We start from the raw sequence: 17531 nt of genomic DNA on the forward strand, positions 1-17531 counted from the left end.
AAATAGAAGAATCTGCCTTTGATTTCTATGATCTTAGCAGGTTGTAACTAAGATCCATTGCTGTTCTCACACATGACTGAAGAGAGAGATAACTATTACAGACTGAGACATCCAGGAGTTCCCTGAATGCTACAGGACATCTCTAAAGGGCTTTTAGGCTTCCAAAATCGTTTGTTGGGGAAGGTAGGCCCACAGTAAGGCTGTGGCAGTTTGGTGTGACTGTTAAAAAAACGTCTATATCGTTTTTTTGATCCGGTTTTTGAACTAAGGGGTTAATCATCCATTTGCAAGTGGGTGCAATGCTCTGTTAGCTTATTATACACACTGTAAAAAATTTGTTTGATTTACTGCCTTTTTTCACTGTTTTTCAAATTCTGACAAAATTTGTTTCTCTTAAAGGCACAGTACCGTTTTTTATATTTGCTTGTTAACTTGATTTAAAGTGTTTTCCAAGCTTGCTAGTCTCATTGCTAGTCTGTATAAACATGTCTGACATAGAGGAAACTCCTTGTTCATTATGTTTAAAAGCCATGGTGGAACCCCCTCTTAGAATGTGTTCCAAATGTACTGATTTCACTTTAAGCAATAAAGATCATATTCTGTCTTTTAAAAAATTTATCACCAGAGAAATCTGACGAGGGGGAAGTTATGCCGACTAACTCTCCCCACGTGTCAGATCCTTTGACTCCTGCTCAAGGGACTCACGCTCAAATGGCGCCAAGTACATCCAGGGCGCCTATAGCGTTTACTTTACAAGACATGGCGGCAGTCATGGATAATACACTGTCAGCGGTATTAGCCAGACTACTTGTATTTAGAGGAAAGCGAGATAGCTCTGGAGTTAGACGAAATACAGAGCATGCTGACGCTTTAAGAACTATGTCTGATACTGCTTCACAATATGCAGAAGCTGAAGAAGGAGAGCTTCTTTCTGTGGGTGATATTTCTGACTCAGGGAAGATGATGCAACCTGATTCTGATATTTCTACATTTAAATTTAAGCTTGAACACCTCTGCGTGTTACTCAGGGAGGTTTTAGCTGCTCTGAATGACTGTGATACAATTGCAGTGCCAGAGAAATTGTGTAGACTGGATAAATACTATGCAGTGCCGGTGTGTACTGATGTTTTTCCAATACCTAAAAGGTTTACAGAAATTATTACTAAGGAATGGGATAGACCAGGTGTGCCGTTCTCTCCCCCTCCTGTTTTTAGAAAAATGTTTCCAATAGACGCCACCACACGGGACTTATGGCAGACAGTTCCTAAGGTGGAGGGAGCAGTTTCCACTCTAGCAAAGCGTACTACTATCCCTGTCGAGGACAGTTGTGCTTTCTTAGATCCAATGGATAAAAAGTTAGAGGGTTACCTTAAGAAAATGTTTATTCAACAAGGTTTTATCCTACAGCCCCTTGCATGCATTGCGCCTGTCACTGCTGCTGCAGCGTTCTGGTTTGAGTCTCTGGAAGAGGCTTTACAGGTAGCGACTCCATTGGATGAAATACTTGACAAGCTTAGAGCACTTAAGCTAGCCAATTCTTTTGTTTCTGATGCCATTGTTCATTTGACTAAACTAACGGCTAAGAATTCTGGTTTTGCTATCCAAGCGCGCAGAGCGCTATGGCTTAAATCATGGTCAGCTGACGTTACTTCAAAATCGAAGCTGCTTAACATTCCCTTCAAGGGGAAGACCCTATTCGGGCCTGGTTTGAAGGAGATTATTGCTGATATCACTGGAGGAAAAGGTCATGCCCTTCCTCAGGATAGGTCCAAACCAAGGGCCAAACGTCTAATTTTCGTGCCTTTCGAAACTTCAAGGCAAGTGCGGCATCAACTTCCTCTAATGCAAAACAAGAGGGAACTTTTGCTCAGTCCAAGACGGTCTGGAGACCTAACCAGACCTGGAACAAGGGTAAGCAGGCCAAAAAACCTGCTGCTGCCTCTAAGACAGCATGAAGCAACGGCCCCCTATCCGGTAACGGATCTAGTAGGGGGCAGACTTTCGCTCTTCGCCCAGGCGTGGGCAAGAGATGTCCAGGATCCCTGGGTGTTGGAAATTATTTCCCAGGGATATCTTCTGGACTTCAAGGCTTCCCCCCCAAAAGGGAGATTTCACCTTTCACAATTATCTGCAAACCAGATAAAGAGAGAGGCATTCTTACACTGTGTACAAGACCTCCTAGTTATGGGAGTGATCCATCCAGTCCCAAAGGAGGAACAGGGACAGGGATTTTACTCAAATCTGTTTGTAGTTCCCAAAAAAGAGGGAACCTTCAAACCAATTTTGGATCTAAAGATCTTAAACAAATTCCTCAGAGTTCCATCATTCAAAATGGAGACTATTCGTACCATCCTACCTATGATCCAGGAGGGTCAATACATGACTACAGTGGATTTAAAGGATGGTTATCTGCACATTCCGATACACAAAGATCATCATCGGTTTCTTAGGTTTGCCTTCCTAGACAGGCACTACCAGTTTGTAGCTCTTCCCTTTGGGTTAGCTACAGCCCCAAGAATTTTTACGAAGGTTCTGGGGTCGCTTCTGGCGGTCCTAAGGCCACGGGGCATAGCAGTGGCCCCTTATTTAGACGACATCCTGATTCAGGCGTCAAACTTCCAAATTGCCAAGTCTCATACGGACATAGTGTTGGCATTTCTGAGGTCGCATGGGTGGAAGGTGAACGAGAAAAAGAATTCTCTATCCCCCCTCACAAGAGTTTCCTTCCTAGGGACTCTGATAGATTCTGTAGAAATGAAAATTTACCTGACGGAGTCCAGGTTATCAAAACTTCTAAATTCCTGCCGTGTTCTTTATTCCATTCCTCGCCCTTCGGTGGCTCAGTGCATGGAAGTAATCGGCTTAATGGTAGCGGCAATGGACATAGTGCCGTTTGCACGCCTACATCTCAGACCGCTGCAACTATGCATGCTCAGTCAGTGGAATGGGGATTACACAGATTTGTCCCCTTTACTGAATCTGGACCAAGAGACCAGGGATTCTCTTCTCTGGTGGCTATCTCGGGCCCATCTGTCCAAAGGTATGACCTTTCGCAGGCCATATTGGACAATTGTAACGACAGATGCCAGCCTTCTAGGTTGGGGTGCAGTCTGGAACTCCCTGAAGGCTCAGGGATCGTGGACTCAGGAGGAGTCACTCCTTCCAATAAACATTCTGGAACTAAGAGCGATATTCAATTCTCTTCAGGCTTGGCCTCATCTAGCGACAATGAGGTTCATCAGATTTCAGTCGGACAACATCACGACTGTGGCTTACATCAACCATCAAGGGGGAACAAGGAGTTCCCTAGCGATGTTAGAAGTCTCAAAGATAATTCGCTGGGCAGAGATTTTCTAAGTCGACAGACTTTTCATCCGGGGGAGTGAGAACTCCATCCGGAGGTGTTTGCACAATTGGTTCTTCGTTGGGGCGAATCAGAACTGGATCTCATGGCGTCTCACCAGAACGCCAAGCTTCCTTGTTACGGATCCAGGTCCAGGGACCCCAAGGCAACGCTGATAGATGCTCTAGCAGCGCCTTGGTCCTTCAACCTGGCTTATGTGTTTCCACCGTTTCCTCTGGTCCCTCGTCTGACTGCCAAAATAGAGCATCGGTGATCTTGATAGCGCCTGCATGGCCACGCAGGACTTGGTATGCAGATCTGGTGGACATGTCATCCTTTCCACCATGGACTCTGCCGCTGAGACAGGACCTTCTACTTCAAGGTCCTTTCAACCATCCAAATCTAATTTCTCTGAGGCTGACTGCCTGGAGATTGAACGCTTGATTTTATCAAAGATTGGTTTCTCCGAGTCAGTCATTGATACCTTGATTCAGGCACGGAAGCCTGTCACCAGGAAAATCTATCATAAAATATGGCGTAAATATCTTTATTGGTGTGAATCTAAGGGCTACTCATGGAGTAAGGTCAGGATTCCCAGGATATTATCTTTTCTCCAAGAAGGATTGGAGAAAGGATTGTCAGCTAGTTCCTTAAAGGGACAGATTTCTGCGCTATCTATTCTTTTGCACAAGCGTCTGGCGGATAACCCAGACGTTCAGGCATTTTGTCAGGCTTTAGTTAGAATCAAGCCTGTGTTTAAACCTGTTGCTCCACCTTGGAGCTTAAATTTGGTTCTTAAAGTTCTTCAGATGGTTCTGTTTGAACCTCTTCATTCCATAGATATCAAACTTTTATCTTGGAAAGTTCTTTTTTTGGTAGCTATTTCCTCGGCTCATAGAGTTTCGGAGTTATCTGCCTTACAATGTGATTCTCCTTATCTGATCTTCCATGCAGATAAGGTAGTTCTGCGTACCAAACCTGGGTTTTTACCTAAGGTGGTATCTAATAAGAATATCAATCAAGAGATTGTTGTTCCGTCTTTGTGTCCTAATCCTTCTTCAAAGTAGGAGCGTCTATTACACAACCTGGACGTGGTTCATGCTTTAAAGTTATACTTACAAGCTACTAAAGATTTTCGTCAAACATCTGCTTTGTTTGTGGTCTACTCTGGACAGAGGAGAGGTCAAAAGGCTTCGGCAACCTCTCTTTCTTTTTGGCTAAGAAGCATAATCCGCTTAGCCTATGAGACTGCTGGCCAGCAGCCTCCAGAAAGGATTACAGCTCATTCTACTAGAGCTGTGGCTTCCACATGGGCCTTTAAAAATGAGGCTTCTGTTGAACAGATTTGCAAGGCGGCGACTTGGTCTTCGCTTCATACTTTTTCAAAATTCCGTTTAAGTACCTGCCTTGTCGCTCCCTTCATCCGTGTACTTTAGCTTTGGTATTGGTATCCCACAAGTAATGGATGATCCGTGGACTGGATACACCTTACAAGAGAAAACACAATTTATGCTTACCTGATAAATTTATTTCTCTTGTGGTGTATCCAGTCCACGGCCCGCCCTGTCATTTTAAGGCAGGTATTTTTTAATTTTAAACTACAGCCACCACTGCACCCTATGGTTTCTCCTTTCTCTGCTTGTTTTCGGTCGAATGACTGGATATGGTAGTGAGGGGAGGAGCTATATAGACAGCTCTGCTGTGGGTGTCCTCTTGCAACTTCCTGTTGGGAATGAGAATATCCCACAAGTAATGGATGATCCGTGGACTGGATACACCACAAGAGAAATAAATTTATCAGGTAAGCATAAATTATGTTTTTTTAGGTCCAAAATCGCGATTTTCATTTTTGCTCATATCGCCCAGCCCTACTTCCTAGACTACATAGGGCCACTCTTGGACCCAAATGAGGACATAAAGAATGAGGGGAGGAACTTTAAAGATATATACGGTCACTCTTGGACCTCTGATGAAATAAGTTAGTTTGTATTAGAAGCTCTATAAAGGTATAGAATAGAGAGTTTATTTTTTATTTTTTTATTTTTTTTCCTGCAGTGTAGTGATCCTTCTTAACCCTTCCACCTCCCTGATCCTTCCAAATAGCTCCTTAACCCTCTTTCTCCCACTAATGGTGCCATCTTTGGTATTGGCAGCTCTCTGCCAGTACCTAGTAAATACATATTTTGCTTATTTATTATTTCTGTAGTGTAGTAGGGCCCATCCCACTCCCTCCCTCCCTCCGCTTTGTACTACATGACGTGTGTGTGTGTGTGTGTGTATATATATATATATATATATATATATATATATATATTTATATTTATATTAAATATACACTGCGTGAATCTATATAAACATCTCAGTGTGCATAGAAACAAGGCCCAGCAATTGTCCTCATTCTATGTTACTTATTTCTTTCATGTAATTGGCAAGAGTCCATGAGCTAGTGACGTATGGGATATACATTCCTACCAGGAGGGGCAAAGTTTCCCAAACCTCAAAATGCCTATAAATATGCCCACCACCACACCCACAATTCAGTTTTACAAACTGTGCCTCCCATGGAGGTGGTGAAGTAAGTTTGTGCTAGATTTCTACGTTGATATGCGCTTCGCAGCAGGCGGAAGCCCAGTTTTCCTCTGAGTGCAGTGAATGTCAGAGGGATGTGAAGAGAGTATTGCCTATTTGAATACCATGGTCTTCCTCTAGGGGATCTATTTCATAGGTTCTCTGTTATCGTTCGTAGAGATTTCTTCTCCTACCTCCCTTTTCAGATCAACGATATACTCTTATATACCATTACCTCTACTGATTCTCGTTTCAGTACTGGTTTGGCTATCTACTATATGTAGATGAGTGTCTTAGGGTAAGTAAGTCTTATTTTATTTTTGACACTCTAAGCTATGGTTGGGCGCTTTATATGTAAAGTTCTAAATATATGTTTTAAACTTATATTTGCCATGATTCAGGATAATCAGTGTTCCTTCTTTCAGACTGTCAGTTTCTTTTTTTGGGAAAATGCTTATGAATTAATATTTTTTTCTTACCTTAAAAATTTCAATTGGCTTTTTTCTTCTAAATTGCGGGCTGTTAGGCTCGCGGGTGCAGAAAATGCTACAATTTATTGCGTCATTTTTGGCGCAAAAATATCGTCATTTCCGGCGTCATAGTTGGCGCCGGAAGTTGTCATATAGTTGTGTCATTTTTGATTCATATTTGTTACAGATGTTTTTTTGGCGCCAAAAAATGTGGGCGCCATACTTGGTGCCAAAAATGTGGGAGTCATACTTGGCGCCAATAATGTGGGCGTCATGTTTGGCGCCAGATTTTTTCACATTATTTCAGTCTCACGTTTTAGTTGCTTCTGGTTTCTAGAGGCTTATTTTGTTTTGAATTTTTTCCCATTCCTGAAACTGTCATTTAAGGAATTTGATAATTTTGCTTATATGTTGTTTTTCTATTACATATTGCAAGATGTTCCAAAAACTGTTCCTGTATCAGAAAATACTGTTGGATTCCTGATGTCTGATATCAGTCTTACCAAAGCTAAGTTCATTTATTTTAATGTTATGAATTTTATCTTTAGCTATGGTTTGTAATAAGTTATCATGATAAACTTTTACATGCATAGTCCATTAGTATTTATGCATTATCTATTGCTATTCTTTTTACATCTATGTACAAGATATACCTAGGAATCTATGAGAATGTTTTTCAGATTCTATCCTTAAGGCTTTGTCTGACTTCACGCCTTTCTAATAAAATTTATAGGTCTTTTTTAAACTTCTCATTTAGTTGATGAATTTTTAAATGACCGACAACATACTGAATTATCCTTCTCTGGTGATGTTTTTTCTCATTTAGAATATACTTCATCAGATATTTGACACTAACAAATCTACTTTTTATTTTTAAATAGAGTACATTCGTTGTTGAAAAGGTGTTGATTATATTGGATATTGAGGAGTCTAGTTCTTTTGATTAAGACTAGCTAATATTTAAATTCTGCTCATTAACCTTCTGTGGTTTCTTCAGAGGTTTTTTTTCCCCAGTTTATGATACTAGGGAATGGAATAGGCCTGGGACTTCTTTTATTCCTTCTTTAAGGTTTTTAAATTGTATCCTTGCCGGCAGTTAGTTTTTGAGGAAGATCCCCAAAGTTAATAGGGCTATCTCTACTCTTGCTAAACATACTACTATTCCTATAGAAAATAGTATTTATTTTTTTCCTTCAGATGGGAAACTTGTATCTTATTTAAGGAAAATTATTTTATTTCAGGTCCTTTTCTTAGGCCGGCAATTTATTTGGCTGATGTTGCAAATGCTTCAACTTTCTGGTTGGATTCTTTAGTGCAACAAGTATCGGATTATGATTTATTTAGCATTGTTAAGTTGATCAACATGCTGATAATTTCATTTGTGTCGTCATTTTTTTTATATTTTCACAATTGAGGTTTAATCTATGTCTTTAGCTATTTTTAGCTAGAAGAACTTTGTGACTGAATCTTGGAATGCTAATTTGATTTCTAAATTCATATTTCTTTTTTTCCAAGGTAATCAATTATTTGGTTCACAATTGGATTCAATTTTTTCCAACTATTACTCTGGGGAAGGGAGTTTTTTTGTTGCTTCAATATTTACTTCTAAGAGTAAATCCTAAGCTTATATTAGTTTGTTCTTAATAAGGAACGGATTTCTAATTCTTCCCCAAGTAACATGTTTATAACCTGGAATGAATTTAAGTTATTTTAAGATCAAAGTCAGCCCCCCAAATTTGCATATAGGTGCGGTTTTTTATTCCAGCTTAGCTGGTAAGGGGCAGGTTTTGACTTTTTAAAATTTGTTTGGTTCAGTTAGGTCCAAACTTCTTAGATTGGGGTACTGAATAGGATTCAGAATAAAACAAAAAAAAAGTTTTTTTCTCTCTAGCATATTCCAGCTATTCCAGTTAAGGCTCACACTTTTCTGAAGTATGTTTCAGATCTGTTGTGTTGGGTACTTGTGAGGCGCGGCTGTTTAGCCGTTGGGGTCTCAAGGCGCTGCTCAGACCTGGAGTTTTCTGGGGTATTCATACCAGTTCCATTTCAGGAACAGGGTTTGGGGTTTTGTTCTAAACTATTCATTGTCCCAAAGATAGAAAATATTTTTGATTTGTCATATAAAAGTTCCTTCTTTCAGAATGGTGTTTATATGGTCTATTCTGCCTTTTTGGTCAGTAAGCCATTATTTGTTTACAATAGATACAATAGATGCATATCTTATTCTGTTTTCATTCAGATTTTTTTTTTATTTTCTGAGATTCTCTTTTTTTGTCAAGCATTACCAATTTGTTGCTTTTCCTTCTGGTCTAGCGACAGCTCTGAGAATCTTTTTAAGGTTCTCAGTGTTTCCTTTTTTGGACGATCTTGTGGTACTGGCTCACTCTTTTCGTTCTGCAGAATCTCATACGATTCAACTTTTTGTTGTTTCTTCTAAGACATGGTTGGAGGATCTTTTTATCATAAGATCCTTAGTTGCTCAGACAAGGGTCACCTTTTTTAGGTTTCTAGATAGATTGTGTCTATGTCTTTGTCTAACAGACAGGAGACAATTATATTGGGTTCAGTTTGTCGGAACCTTCAGTCTCTATTATTTCCTTCAGTAGCTATATGCATGGAAGTTTTAGGTCTCATGGCTGCAGCATTGGATTCAATTCCCTTTGCTCATTTTCTTATCAAACCTTTTCAGTTTTTTATGCTGAATTAATGGTGCAGGGATTCTAGGATATAATTCTTAATATCTTTGAATTCCAATGTGCTAAATCAAGCTCCTGTCTAATTTCTGCGGTCCATATCCCAGGTTGAGACAATTGGGAAGCGGATTATCTCTGTCAATCAAGCTTTACATCCGGGAGAATGGTCTCTTTACCCAGATGTGTTTTTTTCAAATTGTTCTAATGTGAGGGTTTCCAGTAATAGTTCTGATGGCATCTCATCTAAACAAGGAAACGTCCCAGGTACCTATTCAGGTCCGGGGATCCTCAGGCGGAAACAGTGTATGCATTGACACTTTCTTGGAGTTATCAATCTGCCTATATTTTGGCACCTTCTGGTTCTTCTTTTTAAGAGTGATTTTTTAAAATCATCATGGAGCAATAGTTTGTCCTTGAAGGACAAATCTCTGCTCTTTCTGTTTCGTTTCACAGAAAAATTGCTAATCTTCCTGATATTCATTGTTTTGTACAGACTTTGGTTCGTATTAAGCCTGTCATTAAGTCGATTTCTCCTCCTTGGAGTCTTAATTTGGTTTTGAGGGCTTTACAGGCTCCTCCGTTTGAGCCTATGCAATCTCTGGACATTAAATTACTTTCTTGGAAAGTATTGTTCCTTTTGGCCATCTCTTCTGCTAGAAGAGTTTCTGAGTTTTCTGCTGTTTCTTGTGAATCTCCTTCTGATTTTTTCATCAGGATAAGGCGGTTTTGCGGATTTCTTTTCAATTTTTACCTTAAGTTGTGAATTCTAACAACATTAGTAGAGAAATTGTTGTCCCTTCGTTGTGTCCTAATCCTAAGAATTCTCTGGAAAGATCCTTACATTCTTTGTATGTGTTAAGAGCTTTGAAATATTATGTTGAAGCTACTAAAGATTTCAGAAAGACTTCTAGTCTATTTGTTATCTTTTCTGGTTCTAGGAAAGGTCAGAAGGCTTCTGCCATATCTTTGGCATCTTGGTTAAAGCTTTTGATTCATCATGCTTATGTGGAGTCGGGTAAAACCCCGCCTCGGAAGATTGCGGCTCATTCTACTAGGTTCCTAGGCTTTTAAGAATGAAGCTTCTATTGATCAGTTTGCAAAGCAGTAACTTGGTCTTCTTTGCATACTTTTACTAAATTCTACCATTTTGATGTTTTTTTCTTCTTCAGAAGCAGTTTTTTGGTAGAAAAGTAATTTAGGCAGGTGTTTCAGTTTGATTCTTCTGCTTATATTTTCAGTTTTTTTAATTATAAAGATTAAAACTTTTGATTTGGGTTGTAGATTATTATTTTTTCAGCGGAATTGGCTGTCTTTATTTTATCCCTCCCTCTCTAGTGACTCTTGCGTGGAAGTTCCACATCTTGGGTATTTGCTATCCCATACGTCACTAGCTCATGGACTCTTGCCAATTACATGAAAGAAAACATAATTTATGTAAGAACTTACCTGATAAATTCATTTCTTTCATATTGGCAAGAGTCCATGAGGCCCACCATTTTTTGTGGTGGTTATGATTTTTTGTATAAAGCACAATTATTCCAATTCCTTATTGATGCTTTCGCTCCTTTCTTATCACCCCACTTCTTGGCTATTCGTTAAACTGAATTGTGGGTGTGGTGGTGGGCGTATTTATAGGCATTTTGAGGTTTGGGAAACTTTGCCCCTCCTGGTAGGAATGTATATCCCATACGTCACTAGCTCATGGACTCTTGCCAATATGAAAGAAATGAATTTATCAGGTAAGTTCTTACATAAATTATGTTTTCTTAGGATAGCCTTATGCATGTCCCAGACAGGTCATTATTTTACAGTCCTTGTGTTTACCATCTCTGTTGAAAGTTTATTCCATGAATTCACCACCATTTCTATAAAAAAACAAAAAACTAAAACTACTTTCTTGCCTTTCTCCTTAATCTGCTACCCTGTAATTTAGGATTGTGACCCCTTGCATCATTACATTTTTTTTTATTTACAAACCTTTCCTCAGTTACATGCCACCTGCTATAAAGCACAAGGCATAGGAACGTGTGTTCCGATTGCAGAGGGCCACATGGGCCGCTAGTTGGCCACCCCTGCTTTACAGCATTATAACATTTGTTTTTTTTATAAATGTTACTTAAGTTATCCAAAGCTCAAATTCATTTCATAATATAACACAAATACATTTAAAGCTAATTTATGGAACAAACAATTTAATATTAGCTAGTTTTTTACTTAATATTGTCTTAAATTTTAGCCGGTGGTGAGTGCCCATTAGATAGGTTGTTGGGAGAACAATGACTATATATATTACCGACTGGTTTGTACTGTGTACAGATAATCCCGATTCTACTGTTAATAAACATTTTTATATAAGACTTTAGGAAATCTGGTCAGGCGTAAAATATTGTCTGTTTCCCATGTTTTGCACACAGTATAGTAAAATGCACGTGCATTTGTAGCCCTGTCACTAACTTCTTTGTTTTCATGGGTTTTTATTTTTTTATGTTTTTTTGTTTTTTTTCATTTTTAGACTTGCTAAACTCACGGCTGCCGTGCTTCTGAGCAAAGCGATCCCTGTGTACATTTTCTCAAAATACGTCCCAACTCCATTTGTGGTGAGGATTATGGAAATAATTTATTCAATTGTTTTTGTGTTCTTTGTATTGAGTACATTTATTTCCTATCTTTTTTATATATTATTGTTATTATTATTATTATTTGTATTATTATTTGCAATAATAAAACAGTTTAAAGAGTTATATTTAACATAAAAGCATGTGTATGTATTTTGTGATCCTTATACATTTATTTTTTTGCTGAAGACTACGCACTGATCCACCTGCTGCGGTCTCACTGTGGGGGGCATGACTTTAACTACAATACTTATTGTGCAGCTGTCTAGATGTCAGGCCTTTCCTTTAAGGGATATGAAACAAACAAAAACAGTCTATCTCGCATATGAAAGAGCACTATTTAAACTTAAGTATTTTCCATGACAAAAGCTAACAGGAAATGCACATCTGGTCTGTGGGATAGAAACTCACTGATTATACATTGTGCAGTTCTATTGATGAACAGTGACACCCTGCAAGCTTAAAAACAAAACTTTCATCTGTGGACCTTCCTTAAAGGGACACTACACCCAAAAATTTTCTTTAATAATTCATGTAGAGAATACAATTTTAAACATCATTCCAATTTACTTCTATTATCTAGTTTGCTTCATTATTTAGCTATCCTCTGTTGAAGAAATAGCAATGCACATGGGTGAGCTAATCATATGAGGCATATATGTACAGCAACCAATCAGCAGCTACTGAGCATATCTAGATATGCTTTTCAGCACAGTATATCAAGAGAATAAAGCAAATTAGATAATAGAAGTAAATTAGAAAGAGATTTAAAATTGCATGCTCTTTTTAAATCATAAAAGAAAAAATGTGGGTTTCATGTCCCTTTAACCTTTTAATGCCGTTCTATTCCGTCATAATTACACTGGGCTTTAGAGCCGTTATGACGGAATAGAACTTCATAGCCAACGGCTGTCTTGAAGCCTACTGCGCTTCCTGGATTTGATCGCGGTCTGGAGAGCGTTCCTAGGGTTGTAGGGATGCCCCCCAGACGCAATCCAATAATTGAAATCTCGCGATCGTGTGGTTTCAATTTGTCTACATCGGAACAGTTGTTCTGATGTAGATACTTTAACCCAGTCATGAAAGGGTTAAAAGACAAACTAATAGAAAATTATCCTATTTTAGACACAGAAAAAAAAAATACTTTAAAGCTGCACAAAAGTAAAAATTAAACTTTCATGGATCAGGTATAACATGCAATTTTAAAACAACTTTCCACTTTACTTCTATTATTACATTTGCTTTGTTCTCTTGGTATCCTTTGTTGGATATTGCTGTAGAGTATTTTCTTTTTACACTTTTATGCCATGAGTGTTTAATAGCAAGAGCTATCTGCTCAGAGGGTAACACTATTCTGTTACTGTGAGCACTCGCACAACGATAAGAAAGAGAATGGGCATTATTGGAGTATTTATTGCACTTTTTGTTCTCTACCTCTCAGTTCCCTTTGGATACTAAATTGATCAGTTTGTTCTAGTTCTGCAGTCATTTATAATTCTCCTGTTGGAGATCTGTTGCTGGATAACCCAATGACTGCCGCTCAGGCATCTTGCATGTAACCTAAATGGCTCTGTTAGCTCCAAGCAGTGACAGGTGATTATCACCTACTTTACAAGCAATTGCTTAACAGCTCAGATGACAAAAGCCAGTGTTTTTCCGCTGCTGTGTAACAATAGGACAACCGTACCCATTTGTTTGTCAGCTTAAAAAGGACATAAAACAGTTTTGGATCAAGTCATCAAATGTTTAATTATGCATTGTAGAAAAAATTTTGCAATATACTTTCATTAATTAGTTTGCCCCCTTTTTTCCTGTATTTAAACTGACAATTTGTGGATTTCCCAGATCCCATGAAAATTGGAAGCACATACTGCAGACTAAATGCTGTAATGTGATAATGTGGGCAAAGCTAAAAATGACATATTTAAAATGAAGGGAATTAAATAAATTAAATAAATAGCAGTTAATTAGAAATTGTTTAAAACTTCTCACTCTACCTGAATTATGAAATTTTTAATTTTGAGTTAACTGTTCCTTTAAGACACAGAGCAAATGCAATAATTTGTGCAACAGATGGATTTTGTATATTTGCTATCACATTCTGCATTACAAAGTATTGGTACATTGTGATAGAAAAGTGTTACTGATTTTTTATGCTGTTCTATGTTTCAGCCCTATGCTGTCCAGAAGCTTCGAGCTGTTGCTGGTATCATGATTACGGCTTCCCATAACCGCAAGGAAGACAACGGCTACAAGGTGAGTGTGGTACAGTAGGTGTTTTTATCCTGTTCACTCAGTCTACACTCAATATACTAAATGCAGGGTTGTTGTATATTCTTTTGTAACAAGTAGAAATGATCCCCTGTATATCTGTGCCTATTTAATATCTGTGTTTAAATGAATTAAAGTTAGATTATAGCCAGCGATGATGCCATGTCTAAGTACCGTGACCGCTACACTTCACTCCATAACTGATGCAATGTCTCTTTAGTCATTCTTTGTGCTTTATATGTGGCTTATGTGCGGGACGCGTTGAATAACTAAAACGTCATAAAATATAAATACATAATCTATAAATATAAGTGTTGTTACACATTGGGCATCTACCCTTGTTGAAATATTTTCTTTTTGGCAGTCTCCATATGTATTGGTACGTAGTATATACTCAACCATACATATGCCAGTCTTGTGGAGTGCCCACATCTCTTTAGTTTTATAAAGAATGGCCCCTATAGTTTTTTCTAGAATGTCATTAAAACTCGAAGCAAAATTAGACTGATATAAAAATTACTATCAATGGTCACTGGCAAAAAAAAAAATCAATCTTATAGATTTTGGATGGTGCCGGAAATAAGAAATCTGAGCCACATTGTTAATGTCAATCAGTAGGTAGAGTACACTAGGCTTATCTTATTTACAATCTATTATGTAATCAATATTTTTGTATTATCTTATTTCCTATAACAAGATCTTGGCAGTTTGGTACATAACCCAGTGTTCTCCACAGAAAATGTAGCCAGCCAGGTGGCATTATGAAGGGGACAGTGTAATAGTTTGTAATATTATATCATTTTCTGCTATCCAAACTATTAATTAATAATTTAACATAAATGTATTTAATGATGGTTTGTACAATAAAAATTGAACATTTTCATTATTGGCTAATTTTAGCTTAAAGGGACATTCAACACCCGCTAGAACATAATTTCATGTTGTGTAAACTGAATCCAAAATTCGCCTGCACCACATCCCTGTTTTGTTTCTATATATAATGTCCAAGTAATCCTCATTGTTATAGCTTACTGTACTAACTAAATATGGCTGCCTAACTCCCCCCACCGTTACGTAGGGACCTTCTTTTTGAAAGGATCAGCCAATCATGATCCATTCCTCGGACTGAAAATTAAAGCGTGTTCACGGACCTTAGCGCATGCGTATTAGCACTGATATCTAGGAGTGTGCAATAGAAGACTCCTACAGCTCTTGTAATTGCGATCGCGCTCGGTTTGTAATAAATGCGCATGCGCGATGACGTAGGAAGAGCGTCATCTGAAAATAACATGAACGTGCCTGAAGGGGATGTGTGATGGGGAAGAAGCATGAATGGGAGGAGTTAGGCGGCCATATTTCTTCTGTTAAGTGTGATCAGTCCACGGGTCATCATTACTTCTGGGATATTACTCCTCCCCAACAGGAAGTGCAAGAGGATTCACCCAGCAGAGTTGCATATAGCCCCTCCCCTCTACGTCACCCCCAGTCATTCTCTTGCACCCAACGACTAGATAGGATGTGTGAGAGGACTATGGTGATTTTATTTAGTTTATTTCTTCAATCAAAAGTTTGTTATTTTTTTAATAGCACCGGAGTGTGTTATTCCTTCTCTGGTAGAGTTTGAAGAAGAATCTACCAGAGTTTTTACTATGATTTTAGCCGGAGTTGTTAAGATCATATTGCTGTTTCTCGGCCATCTGAGGAGAGGTAAACTTCAGATCAGGGGACAGCGGGCAGTTTATTCTGCAAAGAGGTATGTAGCAGTTTTTATTTTCTAACAATGGAATTGATGAGAAAATCCTGCCATACCGACATAATATCATGTATGTATAATTTACATTTTTAGTATTCTGGGGAATGGTACTTCACTGGAATTACACTATGTATATAAGACTTTAGCCTAATTGCAATGCAACAGGCTTTTTAATAACTCTTAATTTATGTAAAACGTTTTTGCTGGAATGTAAAATCGTTTTCATTTTCTGAGGTACTGGGTGAATAAAATGTTTGGGCACTATTTTTCCACTTGGCAGTTACTGGATCTAATTATGACAGTTTACTGATCTCTCTCACTGTTGTGTGTGAGGGGGTGGGACCTTTTTTTGGCGCTTTTGCTACGCATTAAAAATTTCAGTCACAAGCTCATCGTTTTTTCCTGCATGTTCCGGTTTATCTCTACAGAACCCAGGGATCTTCAAAGCTAATTTGAGGGAAGTAATCTAACAGAGCTGTAAGATTGTAGTTGACTGTGATAAGAAACGTTTATTCTTTAACTTTTTTATGCCTCAGGGTTAGTTATTCCTTGCTACTGGGTACAAGCCTTTGCTAAATTGCGTTTTGTTTTACAAAGCTTATTGATTTCATCCGTTATATATATTCAGTGCTTCTTAAGCACAGTTCGTTTTTTCATTGTATTTTACTTGTATAGTATTTCCAAATTGCAAGTTTATTTGCTAGTTTGTTAAACATGTCTGATTCAGAAGATGAGACCTGTACTATTTGTACTAACGCCAAGGTGGAGCCCAATAGAAATTTATGTACTAACTGTATTGATGCTACATTAAATAAAAGTCAATCTGTACAAATTGAACAAATTTCACCAAGCAACGAGGGGAGAGTTATTCCGACTAACTCGCCTCACGTGACAGTACCTGCATCTCCCGCTCGGGACGTGCGCAAAATGGCGGCGCCAAGTACACCTGGGCGGCCATTACAAATAACATTACAAGATATGGCTACTGTTATGACTGAGGTTTTGGCTAAATTACCAGAACTAAGGGGCAAGCGGGATCACTCTGGGGTGAGAACAGAGTGCGCTGATAATGTTAGGGCCATGTCAGATACTGCGTCGCAATTTGCAGAACATGAGGACGGAGAGCTTCATTCTGCGGCTGACGGTTCTGATCCAAACAGATTGGATTCAGATATTTCAAATTTTAAATTTAAGCTGGAAAACCTCCGTGTTTTACTAGGGGAGGTGTTAGCGGCCCTGAATGATTGTAACACAGTTGCAATACCAGAGAAAATGTGTAGGTTGGATAAATATTTTGCTGTACCAACAAGTACTGACGTTTTTCCTATACCTAAGAGACTAACTGAAATTATTACTAAGGAGTGGGATAGACCCGGTGTGCCGTTCTCACCCCCTCCGATATTTAGAAAGATGTTTCCAATAGACACCACCACACGGGATTTATGGCAAACGGTCCCTAAGGTGGAGGGAGCAGTTTCTACTTTAGCTAAACGTACCACTATCCCGGTAGAGGATAGCTGTGCCTTTTCAGATCCAATGGATAAAAAATTAGAGGGTTACCTTAAGAAAATGTTTGTTCAACAAGGTTTTATATTGCAACCCCTTGCATGCATTGCGCCGATCACGGCTGCAGCGGCATTCTGGATTGAGTCTCTAGAAGAGAATCTTAGTTCAGCTACGCTGGACGACATTTCAGACAGGCTTAGAGTACTTAAGCTATCTAATTCATTCATTTCGGAAGCCGTAGTACATTTAATTAAACTTACGGCTAAGAATTCCGGATTCGCCATTCAGGCGCGCAGAGCACTGTGGCTAAAA

The 17531-nt window shown here is 38.6% G+C and overlaps 1 protein-coding gene across 2 annotated transcripts in view; it reads left to right on the forward strand.

Moving 5' to 3' along the window:
* PGM2L1 (phosphoglucomutase 2 like 1) overlaps positions 1-17531 on the forward strand; it is a 292082-nt gene that overhangs the window by 111536 nt on the left and 163015 nt on the right. For both annotated transcript variants that reach the window (XM_053708758.1, XM_053708759.1), the window contains 2 exons: positions 11587-11671; positions 13862-13945. In XM_053708758.1, coding sequence (XP_053564733.1) covers positions 11587-11671; positions 13862-13945 — 169 coding nt within the window. The remainder of the gene's footprint in view (positions 1-11586; positions 11672-13861; positions 13946-17531) is intronic.

Source organism: Bombina bombina, chromosome 3, assembly GCF_027579735.1.
Source record: "Bombina bombina isolate aBomBom1 chromosome 3, aBomBom1.pri, whole genome shotgun sequence".
NCBI lineage: Eukaryota > Metazoa > Chordata > Amphibia > Anura > Bombinatoridae > Bombina > Bombina bombina.